This window comes from Catharus ustulatus, chromosome 8 (genome assembly GCF_009819885.2).
Source record: "Catharus ustulatus isolate bCatUst1 chromosome 8, bCatUst1.pri.v2, whole genome shotgun sequence".
In the NCBI taxonomy this organism is placed as follows: domain Eukaryota; kingdom Metazoa; phylum Chordata; class Aves; order Passeriformes; family Turdidae; genus Catharus; species Catharus ustulatus.
This window is the reverse complement of record NC_046228.1, coordinates 30,273,442-30,293,511: the sequence shown is the minus strand read 5'-3', so window position 1 is coordinate 30,293,511 and position 20,070 is coordinate 30,273,442. Positions and strand designations below refer to the sequence as shown.

The window sequence follows — 20,070 nt, the reverse complement described above, 5'->3', positions numbered from 1 at the left end:
AGATCTGTTCATGCTCCTTGACCTGCTTCATTAAGAGTAAAATTGTGTAGAACAGCTCACTACTGAATCTGTTTCATTTAATTCTGCAAATTTTGATTTATCTTTAAACAAGGTAACTTCAAGTAGAAGAAGAGTGATGAGCACGTGGTTTAATAATGCTTTTTGCCAGCACAGCTGTTTGCAGAATGTGTATCTGTCTTTCCTCCTTATGGTAGTTGAATGAAAGCATCTGTTTGCCTATCTGTGCTGCGGTTGCACCTTTCTTCAGATTTGGAGAGCTATCTGCAGTGAAGACTTTAGGGTCATATAATGCACTTCTACTATCTTTATAAAATCATCATTTTTGAAGATCTCTTTTTACTATGAAAAACTAGCTCAGGATATGAAAGATCTAGCTTGTTTGTTTTGCTGGAATAAACCGTGGAAGGGTGAAATACACCACTTTGTATTTGGTGCCATCTGTTAATGATTCTGCCCTGTTACCAGCACAGTGGTTCTCAAAACTGGAGGTTGTGTCCTCAGAAGTGTGACACAGATCGATGTGAAGAGGAGGGAGAAGCAGCTCCTCACTGTGCAGTCCAACCTGGCAGTGCTGGGTGCTGCCATGCCTTGCCGCTCGTCAGATACTCGTGTCAGGAAGCCTGGCCAGGGCCAGTTTACAGCAGAAAAGCCTAAATGTTGTTCTTGGCCTCTGCTGATTTATTCTCTCTGTAGCTCGCCTGTTATTACCTCCTCATTTTCTACCCTCAGTAATCCATCCACTGATAAATTTATTACCATGTTATGTAGTTAGTACATGCCAGATGACGATTACCAAAAAACCAGGACAATTGTGATCAACTGCAAAAGTTCAGCTATGCAGGACTACTGAGGAATATTCTCCTACAGAAAGCAGCTATGTCAGATACTGTGTGGGAAGTGCATTCCTTAATACACAGTTTTTCACACTTTTATATTTTTTGCTTATTCCTCATATTTTTGAATAAATTATGTAATTGATGTTATTGTACCAATCAATTTTTTTTGTCAGAAGACAATACCTCAAATGTTGATTAAAAAGCATAATCATAATTTAAAGTAGTTTTATAAAGGAATCATTTGGTTTAAATTTGATTAATTGTAGTATTTGAATGTATCCAGTTCGCATCCACGCAGATATACAGCTAATGGTAACTGAAATTAAGGTGTGCAAAAATTGATCTTTGTGTTTGATAAATGATGGCTCTTTCAGTCCAAGAATGAATTGAAAGCTCATTTACAAGTAATATATTAAACTTGTTCCAGGATTGATTGTCTATACCCTGATGCTTTTCTGACCAAGGTGTAAAATTTTCAGCTAGCAAGATACTGAAAGTGACATACAGAAGTAATCTTTAATCTAGTACTCTAATTGCTAACAAGGTCTATTGAGTGCATTAAAATTGTCATTCAGGGTTTCCTATGATTAAAGATAGAAAAAGCTTTTATTTGTAACTGTTTTCACATATGAATGTAGATTTTAGACCTTTGTATTTTAGAAAAGAAACGTTCTGTGCTTTGTCTCTGACAAAGATGAATATATATATATTTTAAAATTTTGAGAGAGACTTCAGTAATGATTTTAATGAAACTATTTCTCCTTATTTAAAACTCCCTATTTTTTGAAATACTTGCTATGAAAATGCATCTTTAGAAGTGAAAAGCAGTTTCAGAATATGGTGATGTATTGATTTTTTAGGAAGCTAGAAGTCTAAAACTGTATGCTGGCAGTTCACTTGAAAGTTCATTCGTTTTCATAGACACTTAAAAATACATGAATTTGAAAGTTTCAGTATTGAAATAGCTTTTATGATCTCTCATAACAAAAATTAACTGAAATTTGAATTTTTTATGTAACTTTTGAGACAGAGTGACTATATGTGATTTCACTTAAATCAACAAGTTTTGTGGGTAAACTCCTGTAGGAATACATGACAATCTGATGCCAAAATACTGGCACCATATTTCATCTTAATATAATGAATGTGGATTTTTCCATCAGCCTCATGTGAAGACAATACTGGAGTCAGCAATGCTTCTTTATTAACAATATTGAAGATTTTTGTCACAAGACAGCTGAGCTCGTGCTGTTCACTGCTGCCATCATGTGTCACCCAATATATTGCATATACTTTTAAACATCACCCTTGTACTTCAGAAACCAGGTTTCGATTTATAAAACCCTCACAGCATTTGTCTTTTAACAGGGGACTAATAAGAAATATTGTCTTAACCTGAGTCCTTAAAGCTGGAGGAAAATGTCACTTAGTACTGTGTTGAGTTTAGTAGATAAATTGGAAAATTTAGTGAAGAAAATGCTTTCCTAATATTAAAATGACAGGCATGATTTAAAATAATGGTTTTTTAATTGCCTCTCTACTATGATTCTGAAGTAGATGGATATTTTTGAGTTAAAAGAAAAAAGATTTCTAAACTCTTTATGCTGACTAAGACAATTCTGACCGGGAATGTGATTACAAGTGTTATTTTCTTTGTGGTTAGCAAAACAAGGCTGAAGTGTTTGCAGTATAAGTATCCCAGTCTTTTCATTAAAACAGGAAGGTTTTCCTCTTGCAGTGGGATGAGTGGTTTTCAGCACAAGGCAAGCAGCATTCTGGTTTACATCTATGCATAATAATGGGCTCAGAGAATACCCCTCAGAACACAGCTTCTCTGAAATGTTGTTTCAGGTACTTTCAAACGAGATTTAAAATATTCTTTATTCTAGCATAATTTCTAAACAGAAATGACACTTCAAGTTGAACTAATTATTGCATTTTCTTTTGATGTGGAAAATAAACTTGGAATAGTTATGCTGTTCTTCGGGTGGAAGGCCCTGCTACCACCAGAATATCAGAAAAAGAAACAACACACTTTGTAATTTGTTTTAATCACAGATTTAAAATATTTATTATAACTTCTTTTTCCCCTCTTTAGATATTCGAATACCATTATTGTGGAAAGGCTCTGACCACTTCAGCAAAAAAGAAAGTAAGATGTAATGAATTACTCTGATAAGCAATTGCTTATGCCTATAAATTTAAACTGAATGAGGAAGTTCATACTCATTTCAACCCCTTTTCTGACCTTTCATTAAGTCCATATTTTACTCTTTGTTGTGTAAATGCTAGTAATTTGAAGTTGCTGGTTGTAGCAAGCTGAGTTAGTTCAAAGTCCTGTTGTTCTGTATTTAAACCCTACTCTCTAAAGAGTCCATCTGAGGAAGAATTCCAGAGGAAGCAACAGAAAAATGTTACATTAAATGGTTAACTGAGAAACTTGTGATTAAACACATTGTTCTATATCTTGTCTGCACTTGAGAGAGTATATTGGAGGCTGTTTCCAATGAGAAATTTAGATGAAAGTTGACTGTTGGTGTTGAGGGTATTATTGGATAGCCTTCAAGTACATGCATTTTGCTATGTCATGGAGATTAATCCTAAATTTGTTCCAGCTGTCACCTGGCATTGATTTCACTTTGATTTTCAGTAGGGTCAGAGAGGCAAAGCATGGCAAAATAGTCTAATCCTATGTAGCACATTCATGAAATGATACAGGCTCTGGATCAAATGTTATTTTTTTTGTGCAAAGTCAATTTTAGTAAACAAAATTACATTTGTACTAATGTTTTTGAAGTTGCTAGCAGACACTATACCTGATTACTCAACTCTTTTTTTTTTTTCTCCTAATAGAGGTAGGCATTTTTTCCCTTTGTGTATGTTCTACCTATACTGCAACTTGGATAGGTGGTGGGAAGAATTTGAGGGCAATTCCTTAGAGGTCTGAATTACCATTTTGTATACTTTTGTTTTCTGGCAGTGTTTAACATTGTGATGTGCAATGTAGCTCATGAAAGCTTTCTGTGACTCTCTCCAGAATCACAACGCTATGCAGTGTTCTGTTTGTTCAGAATTGGAGCTGAGGTTTTTGATACTGAGGTGACTATTGTGGATGAAGCAATAACAGATATCTGTTTTGAAAATGTAATCATATTGTGAGTATAATTTAATTCTGTTGAATGAAGTACTAATATTGTTGTTTTCTTTTGCGGGTGGATGTGATTATGAATGAGATTGGCTGAGGTCCACTAGGTTTTGCTGTGGGCAAAGGAATCAGTAGAGGCTCTATTCATTTTAGAGGGTGGAGGATCCCCATCTCTGGATGTTTTTTATGTACAAAAAAGCTGGGGTTTGTGTATAAAATTACACTGGTTGTAGATGTGCCAGTTGATCTGTACTTCTTTTCATTTTTGCCCTGCTTGCTGAAACATTTTTCTTTATATAAAGAGATAAACAAACTTACATCTCAAGGACACCGTAAAATTAATGCTAAAACCTGAAAGCATTATGAAAATATAGGTGTAAATGTTGCACCCAGTGTTTAATTATTATCCTGTCCAGCAGGTTCCAGTTTCCTTCTTCATATAACACCTCATGTATGTTACACCTACCTGGGCATGTGCTTGACTCTACTTCCTGCCTTTATCTTTTATGTCAACAATTTAGAGTCCATCTCCTAGAACTACCAAAAACTTTAAATCAGGATCCTGAAAACCGAATTTAAATCAAACCATAGGATGCAGCAGTAGGTAGTTAAATTGTAAATGACAGGTTTTATTAGATATCATTTTTTTTCAGTAATCTGAAGGAGATGGGGTGCAGCTAAGATATCTTTAAAACAGCTCAATCTTCTTTAGGACCATAGGCAGGGATAGGTTTTCAATCATGTGATTTTTCTAACAGTAACAGTAGAGGGCAGATTTAAGTGTGTTTAAATGTCTTGCCTGTGTATTTCCGTAACGTGTGTGGTTTTTTTCTGTTTTTAACCTAAATGTTGAATTTCCTGTTCGTAATTGTTTATGCTGCAATTAGCCATCTCATGACCTGAATGCTAAGTTACTGCTGTGTACTCTAGTCCCTAATTCCATATTCATGTATATCCGTGCCTGAACTTCATGGCATTGCTTCTCTTGATTAGAAATATATTATTTAATCTCTAAAGTATCAGCAGTATTCCCTGGCTCTGTACACAGTTTGTTAACAAATGCTCTGAAATTTTCTCCTCCTCCCCTTCAGTGATGAAGCAAGCCCAGATTTCCAGGTGAAGGTTGAATTGTATAGCTGCTGTACAGAGGAGTCTTTATGTATAACAAACACTCCTAAGAAACTGGCAAAGAAACTTAAAACGTCCCTCAGCAAAGCTACAGGGAAGAAACTCAAAGTTGCACTGGAGGAAGACACCACTGAACCCCTTTTGCCTGCTGACCCAGTCATCCAGTAAGCCACATATATTGATGTTCTGGTTTTATAGCTTTTGAAATAGAAATAGGCCAAATATAATTGTAAATTTTTGGCAAACTGCCAATAAACTCTTTTTTTTCTCTACTTGCCCAAGTGGAAAAAAGCTTACATTTTAAATAGGAAATGAGAAAGTAGGTGTGAATTCCAACCATGTTTCTGAGCCTTGGGACCTGGTTCTGATCTTGAAACACACAAGCAACCTTTATCTTTGTGCTCCACAGCCAACCAGCTGGTAAATTCACTGTTCTTTGCAAACTCCATAATATTTTTAGTTTGATCTCTAGAAGAAGTCGAGTTTGTATGGTCTTTGTCCATCTACCTCTCCTCCTTTCCTTCCCCACTTACTTCCTCCCCCATACTATTTTTGCACCTAGCCAGTGTGCATATCATACTTGACAGGTAGATATGTGTAAAAGTTACAAGTTGTGTGAAATAGGAATAAGTGTGTATGTAGGCAGGAGAAACCACTCCTGTACCCTTTTCCCTAATTCTACTTGCCAGCTTTTCTGTAAAACTCTGCACTGCCAAAGGCACTTTATGGTTACAGACTACTTAACAGGAGATTTCTGAATCCACTTTAGCACAGAACATTTTAAAATAACTTACTGGTTTTTAGTGTTCATAGGCGTAAGTGCTTTTCCAAATAACTAACCTGTTTCCTTTTAAAAATTAACTGCCTACTAATATTTTCCAGCTACTTTTCATTGGGATTTAAGCAGGCCAAATACCTAATTTGCAAATATTAATAGCATTGGATTATTTTATTTATTTATATATTTTAGGAAGCTTTTTTTCAAGGAATTCCTTTTTTTTTGGCAGCTGACAGTAAAGAATCAATGCTTAATTCTTGCTAGTTGTTGAGTCTAGTCTTAGTCTAGTTTCATGTTTCTGTTTGCTGGGATTTTAAAGGGAAGCATTCAAGCATATTCTATCTTTGTTGAACTGATATAACTGTAAACTGATTTTACTGTTTAACTCAAAAATAGATATCCAAGAGATCTTATCCACAGAGCAAAACAAATTTGATCACTAACTTTCCAATGGATTCCACTTACTGACAATGTATTTTTCTGTCTGCATCGTGTCAGGTGTCTGTGCTTTCCACCAGCTTCAGCTGGGCCATGAGATACTATCATTAGACACAGTTTGAATCAGATATAACCACTGGCTTCTTTGCTTCAATATAGCTTGCATGTCTTTTAAGCAAGAAGACCAGTAGACAATTTAAACAGCTGCCTTCTCTCCTGGGTTTTACTTTTGGTTTCTCACTTGAATTTTCCTTCCCTCCATCTTGGAAGTTTGTTGTTTCCACTGCAGATAATCATCTGACAGTGACTTACTATGTTCTTAACACAAATAAATGAACAATGAAGTGTTAAATGGTGGCATTGCTGGGTGATTAAAATAGTTGTTTGGAAAGAAATGGATTATTACAGGCAGAAAGTAAGTCGTCAATTTTTTAATATGTTCCCCCTAGGATTTATATTAGTTAGACCTTAGTATGTAGCCCTTATAAGAGAGAAGAGACTGCAAGATTACAAGGGATCTTTCAAGTATTCCCAGAGAGTTTTACCAGTCCAACAAGGGAAATTAAACTGCAACAAAAAAGTGAACTTTCTATATTATGCGAACACCTTTTCTCCGTAGATTTCATTTGTACAAGCATTTTTTTCTTTTCAGTGCACACGAGTGAAATTCTCCATTTTCCAAAAAGTCTGTGATCCCTCTGTTTCAAAGTTCTTGGCTTAGAAATCTCTCTGGATAGTGGGGAAATTGCTAGACTTGGAACTTCTTGAAAAAGCTTAGTGACAAAGGGCTTGATTGGTTGCTTAAGCTAGTTAATTTGAAATATACTGATATTCTCTCTTAATTGTCCCTCATTTAGTTTCTATGCACTCTTTTGCCTGCTTAGTTTTTTGATTTTAGGTTAATTTTTTTTTTTCCTTTTTACATTTTTCATGGAAAAAAACATTCTCAGGGAAGTCTTACTATTAAATTTCAGTGTAACTGGGTTGCTCTTTGAATAAATCACTGGAGAGTCTCCCTCAAGTACCTGTTTATTCATTTGCAGAACTGGCCTACACATGTGCTGGTTGTTGTTTGATGTATTGTCCTCCACTGGGCTGAAGGTGAAGCAGCTTCAGTGTCCTATGTTTGATTTGGCAAATCCCCAGTGATATTTTGCTGGAAGTTCACGGCCTAATCTGGTGGCCCCACTTTTATGGTGTGGTGCTTGTTAGCACTTGGAGGTTATATTTGGGTTTACTGTCTGTTATTTAAGATCTGATTGAAAGGTGAGCATATTGAAATTTTTGTTTGTTTTTAACCTCACAAGTCTTCCACTCACTCCTTTATTTACATTGAATGAATGAACTAAGATTGGGATTTCTAATATTGAGTTTAATATTCAGGAACAAATTCTGGAACTGAAGATGTCTTAATTAGCATACACTGATAGAGTGTTATAGTTACACTCAGGTCTGTGTGGAAATTTCAGTGCCTCTGTCTCTTGATTAGTAAACAGATCTAACAATGAGCCTTTGCCACAGGCGTGTTGTGGAGATGAGCTGTTGGTTTGGTGGTTTTTTTTATGAAGTTGTTATATGGAAAAATACTACAGATATGCAAAGTACTGAATGAGATGCAGCAGGCAGATTATTCTTAAACTGCCATTTGAGGCAGTTAGCTAATTCTCTGAAATGTAAAGGAAACACACAGTAAACAATCCTGATTAGCCAGTTAAATCTTAAAAATATCTCTAGATATTTTTTTTTAAATTATATTGCAGCTGCCTTAAAGGAATTACTTGTATTTTAGAATGAAAATGTTATTGTGAAGCATATTTTAAAAGTGAAGTAGCTATTTTTTTTGGCAAGGATGTTGTGGTAATTAGTCATGCTTTAGAAAAAAAAGTAAGTTTAGAATCAGCACAGCAGTTTTATCTGTGAGAAGAAACTGAACTTTTTGGTACAGTTTAAACAGAATGGTAATGCATTGCTCAACTGCATGGTCAAACATAATCAGTGGAGAATCTTTTGTTAGGGAACAGTTTAGCAGGAAATATACACAAATGCTGATGAGTTTCTGTTCAGATTGCCCTCTTGAAATGCTTCATAGCAGTGATTTTTCACCCAGGATGCTGTATTGTATTTAATTTTGTCTTTGTTCCCTGGACACAGATATGGAACAGACCTTCCCTCTAACAAACTTCCTACTAGGGGGAGGTAGTAGACATTCTCCTTGTTTATCTGCAGAGCCAAAGGTCTGAAAACTGTATGTTCCCACTGTGCTAGTAAGAAAAACAAAATTTTAAAAATACCAAGATGGAAAATTTTTCTTGGTGATCTTAGTTCAATAGTGTCTTCTCAGCTTTTACACCACTAAGCTTTCTTAAGTTCTACTGAAGGTATTTCAAGGATCTAGTGATAGATTCTGTTGGGGAGAGTAGTCAGTGATTTGGAGGGGTTTGTTTTCTTGTGAACTTTGTTCTAACTGCCATTAGCCAGGTGGAATTCTTACTGCATTGCTGGACTGTAAATCTGTTACTTGGTCCGACAAGTATTTTAGAGAAAACATTAAATGTACTAAATTTATACCAGTTTATTCCAAGAACTACATTCCACAATTGCACTGTGCTGAATTGCAAGAGTGACACTTTTTTTCCCCTAGGCAAAATACAAAACTAAGATAAAAGATTCTGAAACCTCTAAGTCCAGTAAGTGAAAAAAAAAATCTTTTCTGCTACAAAACTGACCATAGGATTTCTGTACAGATTTCTGCCTGTGAGTAATTAATCTGTTAGATCTTATTAAAAATATATATATATATAAACAATTGGTTTATAAAGTGTAGTCTGCAGAAGCAAAGCAAGGAGCAGAGCACCATGGAGGAGCAGTATAATTTCTTTTAATTTTTAACCTGTATTTTCAGATAAAGTTTGTCATCAGTTGTTCTATTAACTTTAGGAATTTTTGAACCTATTACCAAATCTAATTGCTTTAGGCCTAGGTATAAGAGCTGTAAAACTATTGACTTGGTGTCTGACTAGAGGAGAGAGGTGCTTTGAGCATCCAGAGGGTGCAGAGGGTTTGGATATCACAGCCTTTGTGTCTGTGTTTGGCTGCTTGCTGGCTCTTCAGGAAGCCCAAGCCCAGCTTGTAGGCAGTGACCACATGGGAAGTTCCCTGGTCAACAGGTCCCAGAGAGGAAGCAACAGAAGGAGTTGCAATGAATGATGGCATGGAAGTTGTGGAGTGGGAGGCACTGGATGTACCCACATGGAGGCAGGAGATAAGGATCTAGGAAGGAGAGGAACAGACTATGGAACAGTGTTTGATTGCAAGGAGAACCAGAGACACAGAAGTTGTGTGGGAAGGGGTTGGAGGTGGGCATCTGTGGTCACTGACAGGTGCTGCTGTACACCTTGGTGTTTCCTTGTACCCAAATGTGCTCTCTCAGGCATGTCTAGACTCCCTTTAATCACTGTGTGAGCATCATGAAGCAGAAGTATCCTAAACATGCCTTTTCTTTCACATTTAGTGGAGCAAAGTACAGTTTGCTAGCATACACCACTTTGGGGCTGGAAAGTGCTGAGGATAATTTCAGGACCCACAACCTTACCATTACAGGAAATGGTAAGTACATATGGCATCAATTTAAGGAAATAAAAAACCAATAACATTTTGCATTAGACTCTTGTAAACTAAAGAGCTTAAAGAGATTATTTTTCTTGATACTCAATACAGAACAACTTTAATAAAATATTTAACGGCTCTAAACCAGGCATCTGTACACAGCTGAATAAACTATAACTTGAGTAAAATTTCAAATCCAGATGAAAATTTAATTATTTTGGGAGTTTCTTCTGTCATTTGTATCTCCATCTTATGTGAGTTGTAGTTATACACAAATTATTTCCCCTTCTTCACAACCAAGGAATGGTGTCAGAATGAAGAACAGCTTGTTCCTCTATAGTCCGAAGGAAAGAAGAAAAATTGCTTCAGTTTGGCGAGATTGTTTGAGGCTCAGACCTAACACAGGACTAAAGTATGTGTGCTTGCAGTCTGTGCTGGCTGCTGTTCTTCAGCTGTGGGGCAGCACAAGTTGGGAGCAGTCAGCCTGGAAACTGATGCTGTGGGACTGATTATGCTGCAACTTTGTCTATTATTTTCTGGAAGGATAGCCCCTCCCATAAACTATCCTCCAACTGTTAACTTAAGGCATGGGACTTTGACTATTGCTTCTGGGGACTTAAATCATTTACTGGGGTGAATTTGACCTCAAAGGGAATTTCCTTCTTCACGTTTCAGTAATTTTGAATAAGTACAGATTTTAAGATTTATGGGGCATTTACTTCTTGGAGTATTGGATGAATAATTCTGAGTACCTTCAATATTTGTAAACCTTTCCTTATTAGTACTTTATATTCTTTCTTCTTGAAGTTCCTTCTTCTGACATTTACATAATTTAGTCTGGTGAGAAAGGACATACCTGTGTATTTTGGTTCACTACAAGCACTTCGAAATCTTGACCAAAGACAGAGTCACATTAATGGAATATTGCGTTACCTCCTAATTATAGAAAAGAGAGCCTATTGCATAGTGGAGCTAAGTGATTCTAATTCATTAGAAACTCCTTATGCTCTTCCAGTGCTGAAGGCAAAGTAGATATAAATTCCAAGCCTTACTAAAACAATCTGAAGCAATGGGATGGGCTCAGGGATCAAACTAGATGGGAGGGCTGGTGTACCTACCTTTCAAAGAGTTCCTAGCTCTGAAATGAGCTGCATTTTATGTAAGAACAACTTGTTTTTGCAGAACAATATTGCCATTTTTACATGAAATTTTTTTGGAATTTCGTGATTTTTTTTGTTTCAATTAAAAAACATTTCCCAAAGACTAAAAATCAGTTTTAATCTAATCCTACAAGATTAGATTTCTTTTCTTAAAGTACAAAAATATGCTTATTTACACCCATGATCTTAATGTAAAAACAGATGTAGAAAGTTAAACTGTGTGTTTAGGGCAGTTGTTCAGAACTGAGTGTTCGTCTGTCTTTTGCCTTTTTCTTCTCCCCAGAGGAATCCTCTTTTTGGTTGCCCCTATATGGAAACCTGTGTTGCCGTTTAGTTGTCCAGCCCTACTGCATGACCAGGGATATGATGGCAGGATTTCTAAATCAGCAGGTAAGAAGACCTTGCTTGTGTTTGCATCCTGGACTATTAATAGCTGTCACTAAGAGTCAATTATTAAAAACATTTATTTTTACCTGAAGTGGTATATTGAGAACTCTTGGTTTTTACCTGTTCTACCTAGAGCAAGGGGGAAACTCTCCATGTCTGCATTCACACAAGGTACCTTCAGTGGCTGAGCATGGAGAAATCAATGTTTCCTTTGCATGAATGTAGGCTGTTAGTAAAGATCAAGTACAGCTCTTGTTTCAGAGTTGGTTTGCAGTGGTACTTGACGGCATCAGTCCTAATAGTCCTGTGGCTCTCATCCTTGTACATACCCCTTGTTGTGCTGACACAAGAGTTCCTATCACAGCATGATGAATCAGGTGAACTGAGCTATATTTAAACTCATCCCTTCAGAAATTATTCATGTGAATTCACTTTACTTCTCTGTTTTGGTTTGTTGCACAACTATGGCATATGAGAAGGTGACAGTGGAGGGCCAGAGGGTTTGGATCGTTTGTCAGGAGTGCTGAATTACGGGCTTTAAACTGATTGTGAAACTTATGGTTTTATGAAAGCTGTTCAGAAAATTCATTTGAGAAAGTGGAAATTCTAGACAAATGTCTTTGCTTGACATTTGTTGAATGTACTGTGTATTTCCAAAGTGAAATACTCTTTTTATTTCTATTATTGTGCCATTGCTGTATCTAATAAAGGTGCTTTCTTTTTTTACATTAGACACCAAATCTAGATTTTATTCTGTGTGAACCAGCACATTCTGTACTGAGCGTTACATGGCAAGTCTGCAAAAATTGTAAAACACAGAAAACATTTAAAGTACTGCTAACATTTCAGAAATCAGTGATTGAAATGCTCTGTAACATAAAGTCTTTGTTGTAAGAGTGAATTTTTTGTGGCTAAGTTTCGATCATTCAGGGCTGATGTGTGTACACCTTGCAATATGGTTTTGTTTTAGCTTTATGTTTGGCAATTTCTGACTACTTCTCCCCCTTAGCAAATGGTAGGAGGTCTGACGAGCTGGAGGAGGCTGTATTGCGTACTGAGAGGTGGCAAACTCCTTTGTTATTACTCACCAGAAGAAATTGAGGCTAAAGTGGAGCCAGCACTGACAGTTTCCATCAACAAGGTAAAATTGGTTGTATGGGGATTTTTTTTTCAGTTGTTTGGGTTTAAAATTTTATTTTATTATTTTGGGGCTCTTTTTGGTTTAAGAAATATGTGCAGTCATCTGGGCTCTAAGCTGCTGGTATGCAGAGTGCTTTATAGGTAGAATGAGGGTGGGATGTACTTCAGTGGAATTTGCAGTCCCGCAGCAGGAACGTAATATTCCTTAGCTGTGGATGTAAATTCCTTCTATTACATTAGACTGGTTAGCGTAGAGGCAAAAAGGAGGGAGTTTTTCTATAGTAAAAGTAATAACCTTTTATTTGACAGTTCTGTAAGACAGCCCTTGAAAATGTACTGCTTACAGTCCCTCAGCAATGCTCTGGTAGACTTTTGTCCTCAGCAAGGTGGAATTCCAACAAAAGCTTTTTTGTTGTTATGTGTTATTTGGCCACAGTCTTAATTAGAAGGAGAAATGGAAAATTTTTCAACATGTTTGAGTGCCTTAAAATAAGCTGCTTTTCTTAATGCTGGTTTTGTCCAGAGCACAATAACTTTGGAAGCTCTGTTTTCTAAGATGACGTTATTGCTGTTGTTCATGCCCCGATTGAAAAACCGGAGTTTAAAATGTAAATTTAAAATGTTACTTACTATTTGGCCAAAGAAACAGTAATTATTCTGAAGTAATATTTAAATTAGTAATGTTATTGGAAGGAGACTGAAGAATGCCTTCTAGAATGGCAAGTGTTACAACAGATGCTTTCAAAAACTGGATTTGGTGCAGGCGTCAAGAGTGGTTAATATCCCATAAGGATGGGCAGAAGAATTAAATGTTATTTGCAACTGCCATAGCTGGGTTCATCTTACATAAGTAAATAGACACATTTGGAAGCTGCATTAAGCACAGGCTGCTCTGGATTCTGCTGCTGTGCTGCTGTGAGTGCTCGATACCAACAACAATTCTGAGAGAAGCATTTTGGAGCCCAACCGCTTGTTCAGCTGCTGCACCACCTTGTGCCAGGCAGCACAGGGCAGCTGATGGAGCAGTTGCACTGGCACCTTACGGGAGTTAAAGTTAGTTTGTCTGCGGGGCAGGAGAAGGCTTGGCTTTGACTGTGGTTCCCTGGAATCAGTTCCCTTACCCAGCTCATTGCATGGCTGCACAAATGCTTGTGTGGTACAAGCATGGGGCTCATCTAGGACTGGGAACTTGTGGGGGCGTGGGGTGACAGAGGATGCTTCTTACAGCAGCAGAATCAGCTTTTGGTGCCTTGAGTGTTCCTGGGAGAGATGACTGCATTCTCGTTCAGAGTGAGACTGCTACAGAACCCAAACATTTAAATGGGTCATAACAATGTGAGCTGTTCGTGTTAGGATTTTTTTTTAATTGCCAAGATTTAAATTGATTCCTTAAATAAAAATATATCTTTTCTAGTGCTATTTTTTCTTCTAACTGTTCATACATGTACATTAAATAAATATTTATACTGTGATATATATTCAAGTAGGTTTACTTCTTCAGTCAGTTTCAATTTCACTAGACAGCCTCTGCCATAATTCTGTTTTCCAGCTGTTCACAGTATCAGCTAAGAAATGGTAAACTTCAGTAAATTATAGAATGACTAAATCATTCTAAAACATGACAGGAATATTTTTTTAAATTATCTATCAGGCTACCTCATATCTTTCCTTGGAGTTCTCTAATTTTGTCTAAATCCTAATTTTACTTTTTGTTTTAAAATAACCATATTGTTGTAAGATATTTTGCTCCTTCAAGTAATCAATGCACTTAGAACCTAAAATCCAGCTTATCAAGCTGAGAGACTGTCCTTATGTTTGCAGGGTATCCTTAAAGCTAACATTTAAAAGGTACATGATTTATGTATCTTACACCATTTTACAAAAATGTCAGGCTACTGGAGAATGACTGTGAATTCTTCTTCAATTGAAATTAAAACAAGAAAAAAAGAAAATGCAATTGAAAACATATTTGGATCCTTTACTACTTAAATAATTTCTCTTGAAAATAATTTAATGTCTGCAGATGATTTTTGATTCCTTTGTTAGAAAATTACTCTTACAGATTAAATGAAAGCAGACTAATCATATGGGCTTCTCTGCTACATGTTGTTATAGAAACAGCAATTCTGAAGTGAAAGTTGATATTGAACATCAGCTCTAGACATTCTAACTAAAATGTCTTTAGGTTGCATATGTGGCATTTTCATTTGTAATGTGAAGCTGATCCTTTACATGTGATTTAAATATACTTTCTGAGAAGTAGTGAAATCATCTGGATTTATGAGAAATTCTCTTTAAAATCTTCCCACCAATAGCTGTGTTTCCCATTCCCTTTGAATTGAGACTTGAAGAAGCCATTAAGACCAGCAAAGTCATTACTTCAACTTTAGACAACTTGACTGCTACTGCTCTTGAGCAAGAATGGTTCTGCAGTTCCTATTATGCAAGTGCTACTGTTATTGTTCCAGCTAAATGTGATTATAACATAATATATTGCACAACTAAGTAGGAAAAGAGAAATGTTATTTTCTGTAGCAAATAAAATTTACTGGAATCCAATTTGAAGAAAATATCCTTTATAGGCTAGTTCCTGATTTTTTTTCAAGTTTTCTTTAGTTTGAAAAGAAAAATAAAGACCTTGCCTGCACATCATAGCTTAGCAAATTGGTGCATGTGCCAGCAATTCACGTTAGTTGCTCAGTGTTTGGAATACATAATCTACTGTGTTTGGTTCATAGATTATAAAACTTTTTTTATGCCGTGGGTTCATGAAGCTTGGCGGATTCTGAGATCTTGCTTCAAATTACTGTAGTGCTGTGATTTCCTTCCTGGCATATTTTGTCCATGCAGTCTTTGTCCCGGGGCCCTGCAGTCAGCATGCCCAGGGCAGTCTCTGTGCTCGTGCTGATTGCTGAGGGGAGCAGGCTGAGGAGCAAGCGTTTGCAGCCACAGGCTCAGGGCGCATGGGAACACTGCCTATGAGTGCAGTGGGAGCAGAGGGACAAAATCAATCTGGAGTTACCTTGAATGACAGTTCTTGGTGGTACAGCTGTTCTGGCTAGGTCAGGTACAGGACTTCGTTGGAAAATGTGGTGATGGTTGCAGCAACATAACTTCAAGGGAACCATGCATATTTCTAGGGAACCAGGGAGTTCATACTTGGGCTGGAGCAGAGGAATATGGATATCCATTCTGGACCATGTGAGCTTTTAGGGAAATAGCAACATGAACAATATTCACTGTATGTATTGGGGAACTCCAGCATGGGGAAATGAGATAAGCCCTGAAAATATCTGTATTCTCTGTAGTAAGGACTTTGACCCACTGTTTGGGTGGAAAAGCCTTCATAGCTGTAAAAATACATTGGAAAAGCACAGACTAGTTAAGTGGCTCCACATGTCTGGTATCTCATATCCCACTGCCCAGTTTAGTCTTACAGTTGCTTGAAGGAGGTTGTGGATGCAGGTAGAACACCTAGATCCTTGTAGCACACAAGCTCACATTGGGCAGTTTGAAAACCGCTTTATTGGCTCTCTGATGCTTCACAAAATGCTTGCTGGTGACATATTGCTATCTCCTTTTCCATGTTTCCAGCTGCTGCATTGCTCCCAAGATCAATGGCACAGATATTGTAATACTGCTTATCCATGTCGTACTCATACATTGTACTGACCAGCCAGTGGCCATGAGGATGTTACTTTAGTACAAGCTCACAAAACCAGGAAGGGGCAAAATATGAGCTGATAGACTGAATTTGGTCTTCTGCATTAATGTGTTTGGAGGCCATAATTTGAAATGTAACCATTTTCCCCTGCTTGCCTGAAACAAACTTCACAGTAATTATTACTATTACAATAGAAACCAGTGCAGATTATGCTTGTTTCCATTGTTATACTGATTTTCAGTTTGGTTTACTTTTTTGTACTTAAAAAATGAAGGGAATTTGTTATATGTGATTAGATTTGTTTAATGTTAAAATAGATACACAGAACTGGGTCTCTAGGTTATTCAATATTTTTAAGAACTGTAATTTGTTTTGATGGCCTAAAATGGTCCTTGTAACCAGTACTTCTTAGTGTGTCAGGACTGGCTTATCAGGAAAATGTTGTACCTCAGCAATAAAAAAAGTTCTCTCTAGCTTAAAATATGAACTTTTGTTGTGGTTTGGCTCACCAATTTGGGATTTCCTGGCCCATGCACCAATTTATGTGGTGGATCTAGTTCTGGCCAAATCGCCAGTGCACCCACTAGAATTATTTACTCATTTCCTGCTGTGAGATAGGATTAGAAGGAAGGCAAAGCAGGCTCACACTTTACAGGGTGTAAAGAAGAACTTTATTAACAGGACTAAAAGAAAACCCGGCCTGTGCAGCGCTGCAGCAGAGGCATGGCCTGGCCAGACCAGTTACCTGTTGAGAAGCTGGAACATAAGAGGGATTCCCAGGGTTTTTTTGTCTTTTCATGTGTGTTCACAAAGGCACATCTAACTTATTCATTGGTGTAGCAATGTGTCAATATTAAAAAACAGCACTATTAATTTTTGTCAAATCTAAAGGAAGCTGCCAATGTACTTATAGGAAATTATTTCCATACCTGTTTTTTTCCTTCTTTACCAAGAAATAAATTAATACAAAACCAGCACAGTTTTCCAGAGAGGTGTTATCAGGCAAAGAGATATTATTTGTGGGAGAAATATAGAATAAGGTTGGTATTTACAAATACCATATATTTGTCCCTTTTAGTCTTTCCCCATCTTCAAGAAACAATCTTTTGCATAAAGAATATAAAACTGGCTTCAGCTTCCCCAGAAGAATCACTTGAGTTCAGGATTCGATTGTTTTCCTATTGCCATCCACTGATTGTTCTGGTCTTTACAACTGCTACAGCAGAGTTGGTTGAGTTTTTTTATAAGACTGGGAAAGATATTATTACAACATGGTAAATTGAAACACTCTTTTGTTGGGTTTTTTGGGATGTTTCTTCTGCTTGTTTTGTTTTGGTTTTGTTTTTAATAGCTTTTTATTGCTTTGGGTTTTGTTTTTATTAAGTGGAACTGGGTGTGTTGTGTAATTCACCCAAGCTTGACAAATTCATCAGCCCATTGCTGTAATGGCATCTTGTATGACTGCTGAAATATTCAAGCATCAGATGTAGATTGTTGCTAGAGGATTTATCTCCTTTGAATAATACCAGTTGTGGGATAAAACCTGCAGCAAACATCATTAAATAAACTTGTGTGTATGGTATGCTTGAAGTTCTTATCTGTCAAATGTAAATCTATTTGATTTCATTTTTTTTCTGGTATCTATGGTTACCTGAGTTAATGGGATATAGACCACTGATGGGTGAATTACTTCGTCTCCTATTTTTAGACAGAAGAATTTAAATGAGCATATCCATCAGATATGCTACAAACAGTTGTTGGTATTTCAGATAGTTACTTCAGTAACTGTTTGAAATCTGGGGATGGTCTGTAGAATAACTTTTCTTTTTCTGGGTATTGAAATTAGGCTTATCCCATGAGATCCCATGCATAAACTTAATTTCTGTAGGTGTATGTTTAATATCTTTAGCAGATGTTTGGCATTTGGTTGAGTTGTGTAAAAGTGAAGTGGTTGTTCTGTCCCCACTTTATTTTGAGGAACCAGCTTTGTAGTCAGATTCCCTGTCCATCCAGACAGGAGATGTTTGAACACAGCCCTGGCTGTGATTGTTGGCTTCCTTCAAATCCTGGGCACTGCCCATGACAGGAATACCTGTGTGGCAGGGGGGCAGTGCGTGTTCTTGCTGTGTGTTAGATGTCCTCCTGTCCTGCTGGGCTCTGGGGGCTGGCCAGCTGCAGGGGGCCTGCTGGCACCCTGGCACCACAACTCATTGCTCTGTTATCCTGGGTATGCCAGAAATCCTCTGAGGAGCAGTGCTGTAACAGGCTGCTGCTTGTTCAGTCAGGTCAAGTTGCATGTGCAAAGGGCTTCTGCTTTACTTCTGTAAATAAAGTGATGTTAATTGTTTTAATTTGCTCATCATGTTGTGATGAGTAGCAATGTTGACCAGTTGTGTTCTGGATTCTTTTAGTTTTGTTTTAGCTAGACTTAAAACTTCTATTATTTTCCACACACAACAAATCACTGAGTTAGGGATGAGTGTGTTTTCTTTTTTTTATTGTAGTAATGCCATAACAAAGAAAGTTAATACCACTGGATCTAGTCTAGAGCAATTGAACTATGATCCTGAACAGAAGGAGAAACCTTGTCTCTAACAGTGCTGCTGTGTAATCTGAGAGCTTTTCTAATTCTAGCTGAAGAGATTTTATAGACTTGTGTTATACTTCTGGATATATATACGCATTTAATTATTTCTATGTAGCTCTCCCTAATTAATTTAAAACTAAAATGTCTATTTTAAATGGGAAATACTTTTTTCTATTAGAGCAAAATCTTGTTTTAGTAGAAGTGCATGGGTTACTGCTACAAATGCCCCTTTAAAGATGGTCTAGGTAAGTTTGTTTTTAGTTTTCCTGTCACTGTTGTATTACCATGAATGTCCTGATGCACTAAGATGAACATTAAATGGATACAAGTTTACAATGCAGTGGGTAAACAATGGCCCACAGAAGTGCAATAGGAGGTGTAAATAGTAGCTGTAATAGTGTGGTTGTCCATCTGAATAATTTGGAGAAATTTGCTGTTATTGTTGATTATTTGCTAAACTGCTGTGGAGAAGAGTGAGCAGTGTGAGGTGAGGTGAGCTGGTGAAGGTAGAGGGAGGGGGAACACAGAATTACAGTACATTCTGTAATTCAGAACTGAACTGCGATAATTGTGCTTTATTCCCTTTTTTCCAAGCTTAATGCCATTTTAATAGTTTTATGAGCAAACATTTTTATAATCAGTTCCTGACATTAATTCATCTCTTTTTTTTTTAATTGGGTATTAATCTGAAGCAGACAAAAATCCAAATTCCACCTTCCTTACAATTCCATTGGCCATAAGTTGATGCCAGTGTGAAGCAATAAGTCATTACCACAGTTTGTTGTTCCTAGGAAACCAGGATTCGAGCTGTGGATAAGGACTCCAAGACAAGAGCTAATAACTTCTCTGTTATCAACCCTGTGTCTGGAGAGGGTCTGACGCAACATTTTGCTACTGACAGTAGGGATGAACTTCATAAGTGGATGGAGGCTTTCTGGCAGCACTTTTATGATCTGAGTAAGTAAGCAGTCAGTGCTGGCAGTGTGCCCTCTGAATGGGGCGTTATGTAACATCAAAGGGATCTTTGAGCAATTTGAATTCGAATTGCCTCATAAGCCTTTGTTTGCAAGAATGAAAAGAAGTATGTTCTCTGGCATAATATTGGGTGGTGGTCTAAGTCGTTGGAAGGCAAATATTTGACTAAACCAAAGTCCATATGTTCCTGCAGGAGACTAGACGC

General features: G+C 37.1%; 1 protein-coding gene across 1 annotated transcript in view; it reads left to right on the top strand.

The window, feature by feature from the left end:
- Positions 1 to 20,070, top strand: part of RTKN2 (rhotekin 2) — a 48,926-nt gene that overhangs the window by 20,733 nt on the left and 8,123 nt on the right. Inside the window, 7 exon segments of the mRNA XM_042779544.1 lie at positions 2,956 to 3,009; positions 3,895 to 4,012; positions 5,094 to 5,294; positions 9,858 to 9,952; positions 11,396 to 11,502; positions 12,509 to 12,640; positions 19,682 to 19,847. Coding sequence (XP_042635478.1) covers positions 2,956 to 3,009; positions 3,895 to 4,012; positions 5,094 to 5,294; positions 9,858 to 9,952; positions 11,396 to 11,502; positions 12,509 to 12,640; positions 19,682 to 19,847 — 873 coding nt within the window.